At 36.7% G+C, this 14,847-nt stretch overlaps 1 protein-coding gene across 1 annotated transcript in view; it reads right to left on the reverse strand.

Annotated features, from left to right (window-relative positions):
- HDAC2 (histone deacetylase 2) overlaps positions 1-14,847 on the reverse strand; it is a 61,007-nt gene that overhangs the window by 20,353 nt on the left and 25,807 nt on the right. Inside the window, exons 7-8 of the mRNA XM_044676757.1 lie at positions 7,869-7,961; positions 7,674-7,782 (exon numbers count right to left, since the gene is read on the reverse strand). Coding sequence (XP_044532692.1) covers positions 7,674-7,782; positions 7,869-7,961 — 202 coding nt within the window. The remainder of the gene's footprint in view (positions 1-7,673; positions 7,783-7,868; positions 7,962-14,847) is intronic.

Genomic DNA, 14,847 nt, shown 5'->3' on the forward strand with positions numbered 1-14,847 from the left:
GGGTGGACATGACTGAGGGTGTAGACTCGAAACTACCACACCAATGCAACTACCAACAATTTGGAAATTGGTCTTGTTCAAGGACACATGACAAAACTAGTGGAAACGCGCATCGGCCAAGGATGGGGGTGGGGGTGGGGGGTGGTTGAAGGGGAAAGGTGGAGCATGAATCATGTAACCATGTTAAAAATGAATATTAATAAATGTTAAAAAAAATTTTAAAAATATCTGTAAAGTGTATGCTAAAAAAAAAAAAAGAATAAATAAAATGAACGCTTAAAAAAAAAAAAGTATTTACAGTGTCCAATTGGTTCTGTTGTGGTTTCTCAACTGATTATTTTTATTGCATTATATAAAGAACGCATTATTTATATCTTTTTACATGTTCATAATATCTCTATGCTCCAACACAATAAAAATTTATAAAAGTTTTGATTGGGGATGAGAAATAAAGATATCTCAAGTCTAGTTTCTCCAGCAAAATGTTCAGTTCTCCATTTTCTCTTTTAAACTCATACAAAACTGAGATGTAAAAATATTGTCACTTCTGTTACTATATCCTCTTGTTACTTTTTCCTTTCTGAATTTAGATGCAAAGGTATTTGAAGCATGTATGTTTAAAATTGATAAAATGGTTGTTTCAGCATAAGCCAGTTCTCATTTTTTCAATGTACTTTTATTTGACAATATAATTGCAATTCTTGCTGTTTTGAAATCTTCATGATGCATAGTAATTTTTTCCTAACCCATATTTATTCTGTGTATGTATTCTAAAAATACATTTTGTTGTAAGCAACAGATTTAGGGGGTTTTTTTCCTTGCATGTCATTTTTATTGCATTCTTCAATCTCATTTGTTACCCCATTAGTTCTGGAGTATTCCCTAATTTACAGATTCACTTTTCTTGCTAATTCTACCTAGATGATTAATCTCCCTTTTCTCCTCCGTTAGCTAGAGTCAAACAAAATGTCCCTTTGTTTCCTTTCCTTCAAAAAAAACTTTAAAACTTTTGCCTTCCTATCTTAAATTCAGTATTATTTTGGTTCCAAGGCAGAAGTGTTAGGAAATGGTGGGTTAAGTGATTTGCCCAGGGTCATACAGCTAGGAAGTATCTAAGGCCAAATTTGAACCCAAGACCTCCTATTTCTAGGCTCAGCTTTCAATCCAGTGATATTATATATATATATATACACAGTTGCTCCTAACCTTAGTTTATAATTTTTTTTATTTTTGCCTTTTCTAAAAACGATCTTCCTTGACAATCCTAGACTTTTGTTCTTTAATCCATGGCCTTTATACTTAGTTTTATTTCCTTTTTCTAGTCACAGATCTCCAAGACGGTATATTTCATTCCACTTCTCAATGTATATAATATATAAGCAAGTCGCTAGTGGTAGTGCTGGAGTACTAAGGCATATTGTCCTTTGAGTCATCAGCAATTTTGAACATTAAAAGATAGCCACATTCCATGATTGATAGCTACCTAAAGAACTGTGTGGTAGTTTTTCCTTGCGATGGTCCTAGTTTTTCAGTTTAACTAGTTCATTAGAACAGTTCTATTGGAATAACTGTAACCACTATAAATAGAGACCACTTCCTTTTTTCCAACTTGGTGATTTGATTTTTGAACTCCCTTCTTAAATAGAATAACTATGACACTGAGGCATACGCATTTGAGGTATCTGCTGGTACCTAAGCTGCAGTAATCTTCATGGGTAGTCTTTCTGCTCATGTTCATTATAAACATGAAAAAGCAAAATGACCAGGAATCTCATGAAATTATTTCTCTTGGAGTTTTTGGGTGAAAATCAACCCTACCAAATATTTTATTGATTGTTGATAATGATCTTATGTTTGTAATACTTAAGATAAAATTATTATTTTCTAAATTTCTAAATACTGATATTTTTAGCTACCTCTGCGCCACTCCATACATATTAATATTACTTAAATAGAAAGGAACTACCTGAGACAGAGGGCCATTTAAAAAATTTTACTTAAGAGGTTACTGTGTTCAGAAAATTCATGTCTAGTGGCCAGACATGGTGATGAGCCTCTTCCACTTAGGTAGACTGGTTCTAGGAAGCACATCTGATCTGCTCTTTGATTGACACCAAACCTTTCCAATGTGTAAAACTTTCAATCACTTGAATTTTCCTGATATAGCCTTCAAAAGAACTTGGAGATTCTTACCACAATGAGTTCTGAGAATAGGAATTGTGTATAGGAATAATTACCACTTTAGAGCATTAGCCTATCTTAATTTCTCTGTAAAATTTCAAAGGAATAGGTACCTACATAGTACAAATTTAGTTTCAAATATCATTTGACTAATCAGTTTACTATTTTCAAAAGAAAAACTGAATATATGATTATTCGGTCTATATAAATAAAGAAATTTGTTATGTGATTTTAATATGCTTTAATTTAATAAACCCACAGATTAAATGTTATTGTCATAAAACAGTAATTACTGCTTTAATGTTTTCTTGGTAGCAGTCTCTTAAGAAAACTCTGGATTGCTTTATTGATACAAAAAATTCAGAAATCTACTTGGGTAGTCTTTACACTGATTTGGATTGCAATGCTTCTAAATTTAGGTCTCTGGGATAGGACCCGTTTCCCTGATGTAACTTCTTTCCCCCCCCCCCCCCCCCCACTGATGTGGGGAGGCTTTACCTATCAGAAAATGAAGTTTTCTATATGTGACTGGCCCCAGCTTCCATGATGCAGGTTCATGGTAATCTAAAGGCATAAAAACTCTCAGCCATGTGGAACTTCTCAGACTTAGGCAGAAAACTAAACTAAAACCACATCCAGCTGATTCATATGCATTTCTGTGAGGAGGCAGTAGTTACATATTTTTGCTCTGTTGGGACAAAGTAAACTTCCTTTTGTTAAATGTTCAATGATTTACAACTTTCTTTGTCCCCAAAACGGAACCTGAACTAAGAGTGGTGTTAGAGTAGCACCTCTGATATACGTGATGTAGAAAGTTGTGATGAGTTTAGATTGAAGTTGGGGAAGAGTCTTACAAACATAGAGGAGGATGGGGTGACTGGACCACTATGTGACTTCTTGTTTTAAAAGCCCTCCTGATTATATCTTTTGGGATAGTATGGCAAGGAAGCTCCTGCTTAAGCAGAGGGATTCATTCAATAGTTGCCCAGAAAGGTAAGAAATCTTCAAGTCCAGAATTCCCTGACTGTTACTGACTAATCTGAATGAGTTAAACTACCAACATAAGATTGAAAGTAAACTAGAATGGAGCATTCAGCAGTTATACACTAAACTCTCAGCTTTCAGAGACTATACAATAAAAACCAAGTCAGCTACTGGCTGATCAATTAAAGGAATATCTCCTGATGGGAATGGAGACCAATGGTTTGTCAGGCCCCATTCAGAAACTCACTTTTTGGGAACAGGTGGTAAACAACCCTTTTCCACTGAAGAAGTGGAGTGTTTTTAGAAGTACAAAGAGAAACCTAGGGAATCCCTGGAATAATGGTTACTGAAGGTTGGTCTTATAGAGCCAGTGCTGAGAGGGTCTCATTGCCTAGGGGCAACTATGAAGACTTTTATAAAGCCAGTTAAATTTTTTAGAACCTCTAGACTGGGAATGCTCTTTATCCCTTTAAAGGTGGCTAAGATGGAGTTATTTGCCTCATAAAGAATTCCCCCTGCAGTTACCTCCTCACCAAGGGGGAAATGAACAAGGGAAAGGATGAAGTTGTAAAAGGAAATATGTTTAGCAGACTGGATGACATGCTACACACTACATCCAACCTGTCTCAGGTACAAGTAGATCCTGTTTTCTGGGTGGAGCCCTGATTGGAGGCTTCAGACTTTTGCTATGGATTTTCGTGGACATACAACTTCACAAGAATGAGCTTATCAAGTGGTGAAATTTGAGCAAGAGATTGGGATAGTTGTGGCTTTGGCAAGTACTGTCAGTTCAAATGGAAACTGGGAATTGAATAGGCATCAGAGACTGTCACTCTGGTAGGTAGGCAGAAGAGATAACACCTTCTCAAGGACAAAGCATTACCTGTTTTCATATAGTTAATGCCAGAGAGTGTCTGATTCTCAGGGAGTGTATGGAGATGAAAGATAATTTTTCCTCAAGTGAGAGAGACAAAAGAAGATGGATTGCATCATTATACCAACTCCCCTTAAGTAACCCTGTGTCATTTGAAAGCAAATAGATAGTACCTAGTGGCTTACAGGAGACTAAGAGCTGAAAAGTTGTGAAATTTATTTCTTCAGCCATTCTTGATCCTGTGAATGTTGTAGGAGTTGTCTAGGACCAGAGTAACTGGCAAGCATAAGCAACTTCTCCCAATGCCCCTCCTCCCCCCAATTTCTATGGCTGAGACTGGTCAAAAGCAATTTACTTTCCCTTGAAAAGGAGTCCAATATTTCTCCATCTATCCCCAGAGCTCCTGAGACACTTTCTTTCTCATACTACCACATTAAGGTAGGCAGAACCCTGAGAGGCCTCAAAGGGCATTTGTGCATACTACCACAATAATAATGTATGAAAATTGGCTTAGGTGAAGCCTGCTATGGCAGAAGCCACAGAGGAAGGACAAGAATGAATGAGAGGTAACCCAGGGTCCAGACTACTCCATTGAATCAAAACAAAAACCAACAAAAAAGAGGATTTCTGGTAGAGTTAGTTATGTACACTGGTAGTTATGTATACTTGCTTCTGCATGAGCTGAAAAAGAAGCCAAAGAGTTGCTGGACTTTCCAAGTTATAGAGTACTTCCTCCCCGGATATCTTGATAACCCCGATTATAGTCCCTTGCAAAATATGCCTCTAAAATGGATCCCAGAGCAGGCCCCAACCCTGGAAAGATACAAAGCAAGCTATCTCATAGTTTCTGTTTGGATCCGTATGACTATGTAAGACTTATGCTTCCTGAGGTCACTGTCCTTAAAGATCAAGATGAAGAGAACCTTTAGTATATAGTAAGGGGTGTCTAGAATAAGGAGCAATAGGCTTTTGGAGCTCCAAATTTTCTAGGTCACTTGGTACCTAAACCACTTTTGAAAATCAGCTGCTTATTTTCCTACCAGGCTCTAACTGCTACTGAACAGATAGCAAGGTCATATGTTGGGTGATGTAAAATGGTCCCTCTTTAACTAAATGTCATTAGAGCACAGGAGGCTAAGTGGAAATGGTACATTAGAAATCACACTTGCTTGAGTCCTTCTAGTGTTAATGTCCTTCATAAATAGGTGATGACTATGCCAGAGACTACTGTATGGCCAGTTCAGACCCAGGGATTCCTATCTCTTCCCCTGGCCCAAAGGGCCTTTTTCCTGTAAAGACCTGAGGAAAAACACTTTTGCCTGACTGATCAATGGTTCTACTATGAGACACATGTCTTCAGCAGCCACCAATTCAGTGGATATCCCAGGAAATGAAGATTCTTATAAATCCATATAGCAGGCAAGATCTTCTATACTGACTCTTGGGCCATAGGTCTGGCCAAGTGACCTGGTGCCTGGAGTACATAGGAATAGACAATCAAAAGTTCTCCCCTCTGGAGTTGGGACCGATGAAGGAATTATGCTGATGCATTCCACTGCATACAACTGTTTCTGGGGCATGTCAACACCCAGCAGAGGCATCATATGCCAAACTGCCAGTTTGGAGGTTGCTATAAGTTGGACATCAGGGAAGTGATGACATGCTGTGCTGGGCACAGGACCATATGATACTAAGAACTAAAAACTAAGGCAGCTATTACTGCCCAACTGAGCTCTTCACGCAAATTAGAGCATAACCAAAGTGGCACTCAATTTGTCTCCAAATAGCGAAATCTCATGGAAAGAGGTTTGCCTCTGATAATCAACAGTTGTATCATTATACATCTGATTCCTCAGGTGAGGTGTCAAACATCCTAAAATACTTTTGGTGACAAAGTGATGACACACTAAGAAGGCTTTTCAAAGATCCAGTGGTTTCTTGGACCCAGTCTCCCAGAAGACTTACCTGATGAGAATGGCCTGATTTTAGATTTAAATACAGCCAAACCTCTCTGGTCCTTCCTTTCCTAGTGCAGTGACATCTTGGTCTCAGGGTCTTTTGCCTCCTCAGAGGGTAGTATACATCCCTGACAAGTAGTGCATGTTCCCCTCAAATAGCAGGCCTAGTCCTCTGGGATAGCCTAGGCCACTCCTTCCCACAAGGGGATAGAATTGTTGGGAGGTTCCTTGCACAAGAGAATTAATATTATAACTGTATAACAATGGAGGAGGGTTCATAATTACCTGGAAGAAAGGGGATCCCTGAGTTGATGTGGCAGCACCCACATGAACTAGATTTTAAAACTTGAGCCTTGTTTCTTCAGAAGGGGAGAGGAAAGGACTAGCATTTCTGGCTCTTGTTTACCTCTATATTTTTATTTCATTTTTTTTCTTCCTCTTCTTATCCCCCTTTAGTATATTAAAGCAAAAGTCCTATGAGCATTAAATGGTAGAAAGCTTTCTAGAAGATCCTTAAGACCTTGACACCAAGCAATATTATTTGATAGGATTACTATTTCCCTGACACAGCTTCTTTCCATCCCCCTTAAAACAAAGGGAGGCAAACTGGCCTATATGATTAATTCCTACTTCTCTGATGCAGCTTCCTTTCCCCCATCCCCAATTTCCACCTCCCTTCCTGGGTAGGCCTAGGACAAAAGCTGTCCTGGGACTTGATTGGCCCTGGCTTCCATGTCACAGATCTGTGGTCACCTAATGACTCTGAAAAGTCCAAGCCATGTGGAATCTAGGCCTCAGTCTTTTTTTTTTTTTTTTTAAACCTTTCCCTTCCACCTTGGAGTCAATACTGTGTATTGGCTCCAAGGCAAAAGAGTGGTAAGGGTAGGCAATGGGGATCAAGTGACTTGCCCAGGGTCACACGGCTGGGAAGTGTCTGAGGCCAGATTTGAACCTCCTGTCTCTAGGACTGGCTCTCAATCCATTGAGCTACCCAGCTGCCCCTCTAGGCCTCAGTTTTGATGGATGCCTAGGACCATACTCCAATGACCTGTTGACTAGATGTGTTTCCATGAGGAGGTAAGGGAGGTTGGATCTACCAAAGTTGAAGATAAGTGCTACTGTATTCTTGTTGCAAATCCTTACTGTGTTAGGGCAAAGTAAACCTCTTTTTGTTAAATGTTTAATGATTTATGAATCATTTTGACATAAAATATGAACCTAAACTAAAAGTGCTGGCATTAAAGCTCTACTTCCAACAGCTTTAAAGAGATTCTGTAGCTGAAAAATTCTCTCCTCTGCAGCCAAGTTGAGGATGAGCTTTTTTCATGTTGTTAGACCTCAGAAGTGAGTCTTTACTCAGAGCCTTTCTAGAATGGTAGAATCTGCTAAAGATTATATTCCATTGGCATAGTCTTTAACAACCCAAGATTATCTCTACAATATAGTCAGGTAAGTTTAGTGAAAGACTAATCATAAATTAATTTTTAAAAATGACAACAGGCAAAAGGTCCAATGATCAAATGGTTGTTACCTCATACTAGACATGGTATGTATAAATACATATGCACCCGAGGTTTAAACTCTTATCAAAGAAAATATAATAACTTAAAGAATAATTATTTTTTAAAACTCCCCTCCCACCCTGATCTAGGAATATCACATTTTAAGGTAGTTACCTTTGACGGTTAGATTGAAACAACCAAGTCTGTCACCAGATAATGAGTCTGCACCACACTGCAATACTACTGCACTAGGCTGATACATCTCCATCACTTTTGATATTATCTACATGAAAAAAGAGGATATCAAAGGTTAACCCCTTTCAAAATATAATAAAAAAAGAGATAAGATTTAATATATATAATACTTACTGGTTTAAATATCTGCCCATAGGACTCATCATCTATACCATCTCTCATTGGAAAGTTGACAGCATAGTACTTGCCTTTTCCTGCACCAATGTCCTAAAATTAATAATGAATTAAAACTTAGAATTTTTCATAATAAGTACTATAAGACTTATCAATCAAATTCATTAAAAATCTTATAATGTTTAGTGAAATGCAAAGAAACAAATCTAAAACCTGACACAATACTAATAAATACCAGTATACATCAACATAAAAAGAAAACTGCTTAGTGCTTAGGGCACGCAAATATTTCTTAACTCATAAAGATTGACAAAAAAAGTGTAATTAAAAGTTAGCATTTATTATAATTATGAATGTAGGCAATAAGTCAGGGTAGCATTATGAATATCCATGATTTGTCACCAAAAGAAATCATAGCTGGTCAACTATTAGGCAATTCTGCAATAAGTACCTACTTACCACTAAATGGCTCTCTCATACTGGTAATGCTGCTTTCCAGTATGTCCAACCTAAAATTGTTTGTTGATCAATACAAGGAAGAAAGTATGCTGTTTTCCTTGTTAAAATTTTGTAAAACTTGGCAGTTCAAGTGAGAATTAAAATTCTACACAAGGCAGTGTTGGTTTTTTCCAACAAAGATAGAAACTAGGCTATGAGTGAAGACAAATATGTCCAACATGTCTCTCAGTTGAAATAACTGTCACGTATAATTACATTTGATATAAGAATATTAAGAAGTATTGATGTAATTATTCCCATTTTATAGTTCACCAAGGGGGAGAGAAGTTGAGGAGCTTGCCTGAGGAAGGAATTGAACTTAATTCTTCCTGATTCAAGGTCCAGCACTCAATCTCCTGTATCACAGAGCTATCTTTGTGAATTTAAAATAACTTTTTACTACTAACAAATTAGGCAATGATACAGGTCAATCTTATAAGGTCTATGAGTAAAGAGGGTATCTGTGAGAGATACTGAGAGTTAGAAGTGATAGGGTCTAACAACTGATTAGATATGGGTATCTTATGAGATGAGGAATTGACAATGCCACCTCAGTTGCTACACTGGGTGAGGGAAAGGACAATAGTGAGCCTTATAGTAACAGGGAAATGAAGAATACAGGAAGAGATTGTGGGGAAAAATGAGATTAATTCCGAACATGCTCAATTTAAAACATCTAGTTATAGATTTTATAGGCAGTTGGCAGATATAAGAATGAAGGTCAGGACTGAGTAAATATAGCTAATGACATCACCAAGGAGAGGACCCAGAACAGAACTTGAGGTGCTGTCACATTTAGTGGAAGTAAGCTGGATAAAGATATAGAAATTGAGACTGAGAAGGAACAATTAGATAAGAAGCAATAATGTAAAAACCTAAAGATGAGTATCAAGGAAAAGAAGGTGATTGGCAGTGTCAAAGACGGCAGAGAGGTCAAAGAGAATGAGGATTGAGAAAAGGCCATTATATTTGGTAATTAAGAGATCACTAGGGCTTCATTTCTCAAATATATAGATAAATGAGTCAAATTTATAAGACTACAAAGCATTCTCCAACTGACAGGTGGTCAAAGGATATAGACAAGTAATTCTCATATGAAGAATTTAAAACGATCTTTAGTCATATGAAAAAATGCTTCAAATCACTATTTGATTAAAAAAAAAAAGAAAAGAAAATTAAAATCCACACCTATCAGTCTGGCTAATAAGACAAAAAGAAAAATGACAAATGTTGGAGGGGGTACAGTAAAATAAACACTAAAAGACTGTTGGTGGAGTTGTGACCTGATAAGATCATTCCAGAGAGTAATCTAGAACCATGACTAAAACACCATAAAACTATGTATACACTTTCATATGGCAATACCACTACTAGGTCTGTGTCCCAAAGATATCAAAGACAGGAAGAAAAGTATCTACTTGTACAAAAATATTCATAGTAGCTCTTTTTTGATGGCAAAGAACTGGAAACTGAAGGGGTGTCTATCAATTGGGGAATGGCCAAACAAGTTATGGCATATTCCTGTAATGAAAGAGTATTGTGCCATAAGAAATAACAAACAAGATGACCACAAAAAAAACCTGGAAAGACTTCTATAAAAGATGCAAAGTGAAGTGTGCAGAACCAGGAGAATACTGTGTACTGTAAAGGCAATCAATCCACTGTCATAGAAGAAACTGATGAGAGTCTGAATGCAAATGAAGCATACCATTCTTTTCTTTATTTCCTCCATAAATTTTCTCTATTGTAAGTGACATGTGTCTTGTCTTCCTTTACAACATAATGAACATGGAAACTGTGTTAGTGGAAATTTGGGGTTCATTTGAGCCTTAAATATTTAGATATATGATATAAACTTCCTGTGGACCTTTAGGGGAATTGAGAACTACATTTCCCATGACTCATCTTACGTGGTGATGTGAGCCAACGTAAAGCGTAGCTTAAAAAGAGAGAACTTGATTGGGAAGCTGTCCTACAAAGCAGCCAGGTGGGAGAAGGTAATGGCTGGCGATTTGAATTAGATCTTAGCAGGCATGTGGTATTTTATTTAATTTAAGAAAATTTACAACATGGCTTTAGATAAAATATTAATACTTTTATCTAGAACCATCTATATCAATTTTAATCATAATAAAACAATTACTATGTGATAACACATATATAACCTATATCACATTAATTGCCATCTTGGGGAGGGGATGAAGTGGAAGGGAGGGACAGAACATGGATTGCAAAATGTCATAAAATGATTATAAAAAATTATATTGAATCACTAACAAAGTCCTACAAAAAGAGACAAAAAGATACTTCATTTAAAATAACCAGAAAGAATAAAATACCTGGAAATATACTTGCCAAAACAAACCCCCAAACTACACAAATATAATTATAAACCATTTTTTATACAGTTGGATTTAAATAACTGGAGGAATATTAATTGTTCATAGGTGGATAGAACCAATAATTAAAACGACAATCTTACCTAAACTAATCTACTTATTCAATGCCATCCCAATTAAATGACCAAAAATTATTTTTAAAAAATTGTATCAAAATGTAAAAATTAAAAAAAAATATGTCACAGGTAACTTTAGAGAGAGTAGTTATATTGAAGGATTAAGCTAGAAGACAGACTGCAGAGTACTGTGAGGAAAAGAAGCAGAAATATTAATTATAGACACTGCTTAAAGAACTAAAACTATGAAAGAGGAAATGTATAAGCTGCTAGCTAGTGAGGTTGGGTATATGACAAGTTTTTCGAAGATAGGGTAGACAGGCATATTTGTAGTAAAGAAAAAATAAGTAGAGAGTGATTTAAGATTAATGAGAGAGTGGGGGAGACAAAGAAGCCATCTGCTGGAGAATATGGTATGGACTAAGATCTACTTTTCCATGTAAAGGAGTCTGTTTTGCCTAAGAGAAAGGCCATCTCTTCATATCAGATAGGGATGAAGGAAGAGAGAGTGAAGAAAGGCATCTGAATAATAGGAAATGAGAAGAGAGAGCTCTTAGCAAATGGCCTTGATTTTTTTTTTTCCAGTGAAATATGAGGCAAGCTGGGATTTGGGGAGCCATTGGAGGTTTGAGAAAGAATAAAAAGATTGGGAAAGCTGCTCTTGTGAGTGGGATAGTGAATAGATAAGAGAGGTACGAAAGGATTGTCTTGCTTCAGTGAGGACCCAGATGAGATAATGTATGGTTTTGTGATATTTTTCAAAAGCTCATAAAGAGGGAAAGTACAGTGGATGGTGTGAGTAATTAGGAATTTCAAAGTTCACAGATGTGGAAGTATAGAACGCTTGCTGCTGATGGCAATATTGAGGATAGGATCATCTCTGTGGAGTTGAGGTGGGATGGAGGCTGTGGAACTAAAAAATTAGGATATTTCCGGTAGCATCGATATGTGTGTTGAATTTCTCTAGTATAAGCATAGCTGGAGAAGAGAGAAAGAGCTTTTAAAGGATGGACGTAGAACATCCTAGAGAAAAGTTACCAAAATGTTAGGTAAAGTACCAATATTCAATTACTTTTTATGACAAGTAAGATAATATTTAAATTAAAATTATAAGTAAAATAAAATGTAAAATTATAATTTCTCTAAAGTGTTAATATTTCTAATGGCTTAATAATTCAAGAATCCTATTATTCCCAGAATTTGGATTTTGTTGTATCTTCCTAGAAATAATAGTTCTCATTTCAGAATAATAAATACAATGGCATCACATATGCAACAAGATATGTGCAAATATATACCTCTATGCTTCATAAATGTATATAAACTGTTGTGAGGAAGATTAGTTAGTAATTAATTAAGTATTAAGGTTGGACCTAGCAGGAAGGACTGGAGCATTCCAAGATGGAATGAAGGAGCAGGAAGTGGCTTGTGCTCTGAGAGGGACTCCATTAGTGGTTGGCACAAACTGTTGCTAGCCCTGGGAGATCTCAGACCTGCATCCTGATTCCCTGGGATCCTGAGTGGTGGTGGTTTCTAACAAGTGGACAAGACCTACAGGGCAGCAAACAAGTGGAGGAGGAGTTTGGGACCTGGTGGACAGCATCTCAAGCACACTCTTTCTACTTGGGTACCTTGGACCACCTTGGCTTTTGGCATCCTGTGATTATCTGTGGATTACCGTGAAAACCCCAAAGCTACCCTCAGATCCATTAGCTGTGCTGGTCAAACCTGGCTGGAACCAGGTTTGAAGCAGCCTCTCAGAGACTCCAGAGCTGTTCCTTTGGGCCTTGCCTGCTTAGGTCATTAAGATTAGAGAAGTTAAGTCCACCCCGTGCCCTGTGGTTTTGCCATTTAGGTTTTAGTGTAGAATCCCCTATCCCACCTCTAATTAGTTGAACATAATTAAAACTGTTAAACTTTTACCTTGCCTGCTGGTTTCAAAGACTCTGACCTAGGGGTGAACTGGGTGACAGTTGGCCAATAGCCATTCATGACAGTTAGAAGCAGCTTAGCTGTGTACTCTGGTCTCCCTATCCTGGTCCTGTCTCTCCTTCAACCCAGTGTGTGTACCCACAACCATTTAGATTATATTTTAACATCCCTGGTGGTCCCATCTTTTTTATAGTTTGGCACCCTAGAGTATGAAGAAAAAAATCATAATTTCTGACCCTGTCACCCCCTCATTTATTAAACTCCAGGGACTTTTAGAAACAAATATAAAACATTCTTTATTTGGCTTTTAAAGCCCTTCACAGCCTGGCCCCTTCCCCTTCCAATCTTCTTATATCTTCCCTCTTTTCCCCCCACCTCCCATTACTCTGTGAAATAATGCTACTAGATTCCTTTGCTGATCAAGATACTTCATCTCTTAAGTCCCAACTCTGCATTTTCAATGGCTCTCCCATATACTTATTTGGTATGGGGTTCCCTCCTCATCTGTGCCTCCTGGTTCACCTAACTTCCTTCAGATCACAGCTGAAATTCCACCTTCTGCAAGAAGCCTTTCCTTGTTTCCTTTACTGCTAGAGCCTTCTTACTCTTGATCATCTTCAATTTATCCTGTATCTATCCTGCAAATATGAAGTTGTTTACATGTTTACATATTGTTTCCACCATTACAGTGTGAATTCATTAAGACAGAGGTTGATTTAGCCTTTGTTGTTATGTCCAAGGTTTATTTAGCACAATGCCTTTAATAAATACTTGTTGATAACATATAGATTGCTTATTCATTAGGTTTATCAAATAAATCACGTATTAACCATACAAAATACTGAGTTTCAAAAAAAAAATCCTATAATTCCAATTTAAGAAGAAATTTTGAAATAAAATGAAGTATGATAGAGACCATATCTGAACATGATGAAACATGCCACAATGTTTTTTTGCAGTAAAAATTCTTGCCAATGTTAGTATAAAGCCAGAAAAATTGAAAGGGTCCCTCATATCAGTTACCCTAAAAATGCAACTAAAGGTGTTAGGTTCTTTGTTAGGAGAAAGCACAATCCGAAAAAGTGGGTATTTCCCAAAAGTGGGGGGTATTTCCAAAACTCATATTTGCCTTTTCAAAAACTCTGAATAATACCATAAAGTTGTTACTAAATTGCCAAATAAAAGAAACCCCACATTCCCGTCGAGCTGGTTTATGGAATGTAACAAAGGAAAAATTTGGGAGTGGTTTCACTGTCAAATACTGTGATACATTATAGAATAGCTGATATTTCTTTTAACATTTTGAAACAGGTCACTGCAGGATTTGCGGCCTTGCCATTATCCACTTTCAGTATGTATGAAAGCAAATACCTCTCAATGAAAATAGCTAATATCACTTTGTGAATCCCTTTTGGAAATTACAAAGACCATTAATGTTTTAGAAACAATAAAATAAAGTTTTCTTTTTGCCAAATATATCTTTAGAATAAAAAGTTTCATATGTTTTGTACAAATAGAGTTGCTTCAGAAATGAATAATCTCTTTATACTACCTTAGCAAAAAAAAAGGAAACTGTATGTTGCCACTGCTCATTGCTTTTAAGATTGGCATGCACTGCCAACAAAGGCTCTTCTAAAAAGTTTTGTCAATAGCTATAAAAGTCATCAACTTTATCAGAAGTAGGTCTTTGAATCATCATATTTTTTTTAAAAAATCTATCTAAAAGTAGGAGCAGAAAATGAAGTGCTATTCCACTACACAGAAGTTCCCTACTTCTCAAGAGGACAAGTCTTGAATGGTTTGTGTGAACCAATGGCAGCTGAAAGAAAAAGTAAATTTGGTCTTGAAAATACTTTGAAAGAAAGGACTTTTATTCACTGGTTGCCTTCATACTAGATATTTCTAAGAATAAAAATGAGATACATCTTTCAATTCATTTTCTTGAAATCACCATTATGGATACTACTGATAAATTACAGGGTTTTGGCTAAGCTGCTAGGAAAGAAGACAAGCCAACAATCTTATAAATCTTTACTTCTTGGAGAAAGTACTTTACACTATGAAGTGGAGTAAAATTCTATTAATTTTTCTGAA

Source organism: Gracilinanus agilis, chromosome 4 (genome assembly GCF_016433145.1).
Source record: "Gracilinanus agilis isolate LMUSP501 chromosome 4, AgileGrace, whole genome shotgun sequence".
NCBI classification, from domain to species: Eukaryota; Metazoa; Chordata; class Mammalia; order Didelphimorphia; family Didelphidae; genus Gracilinanus; species Gracilinanus agilis.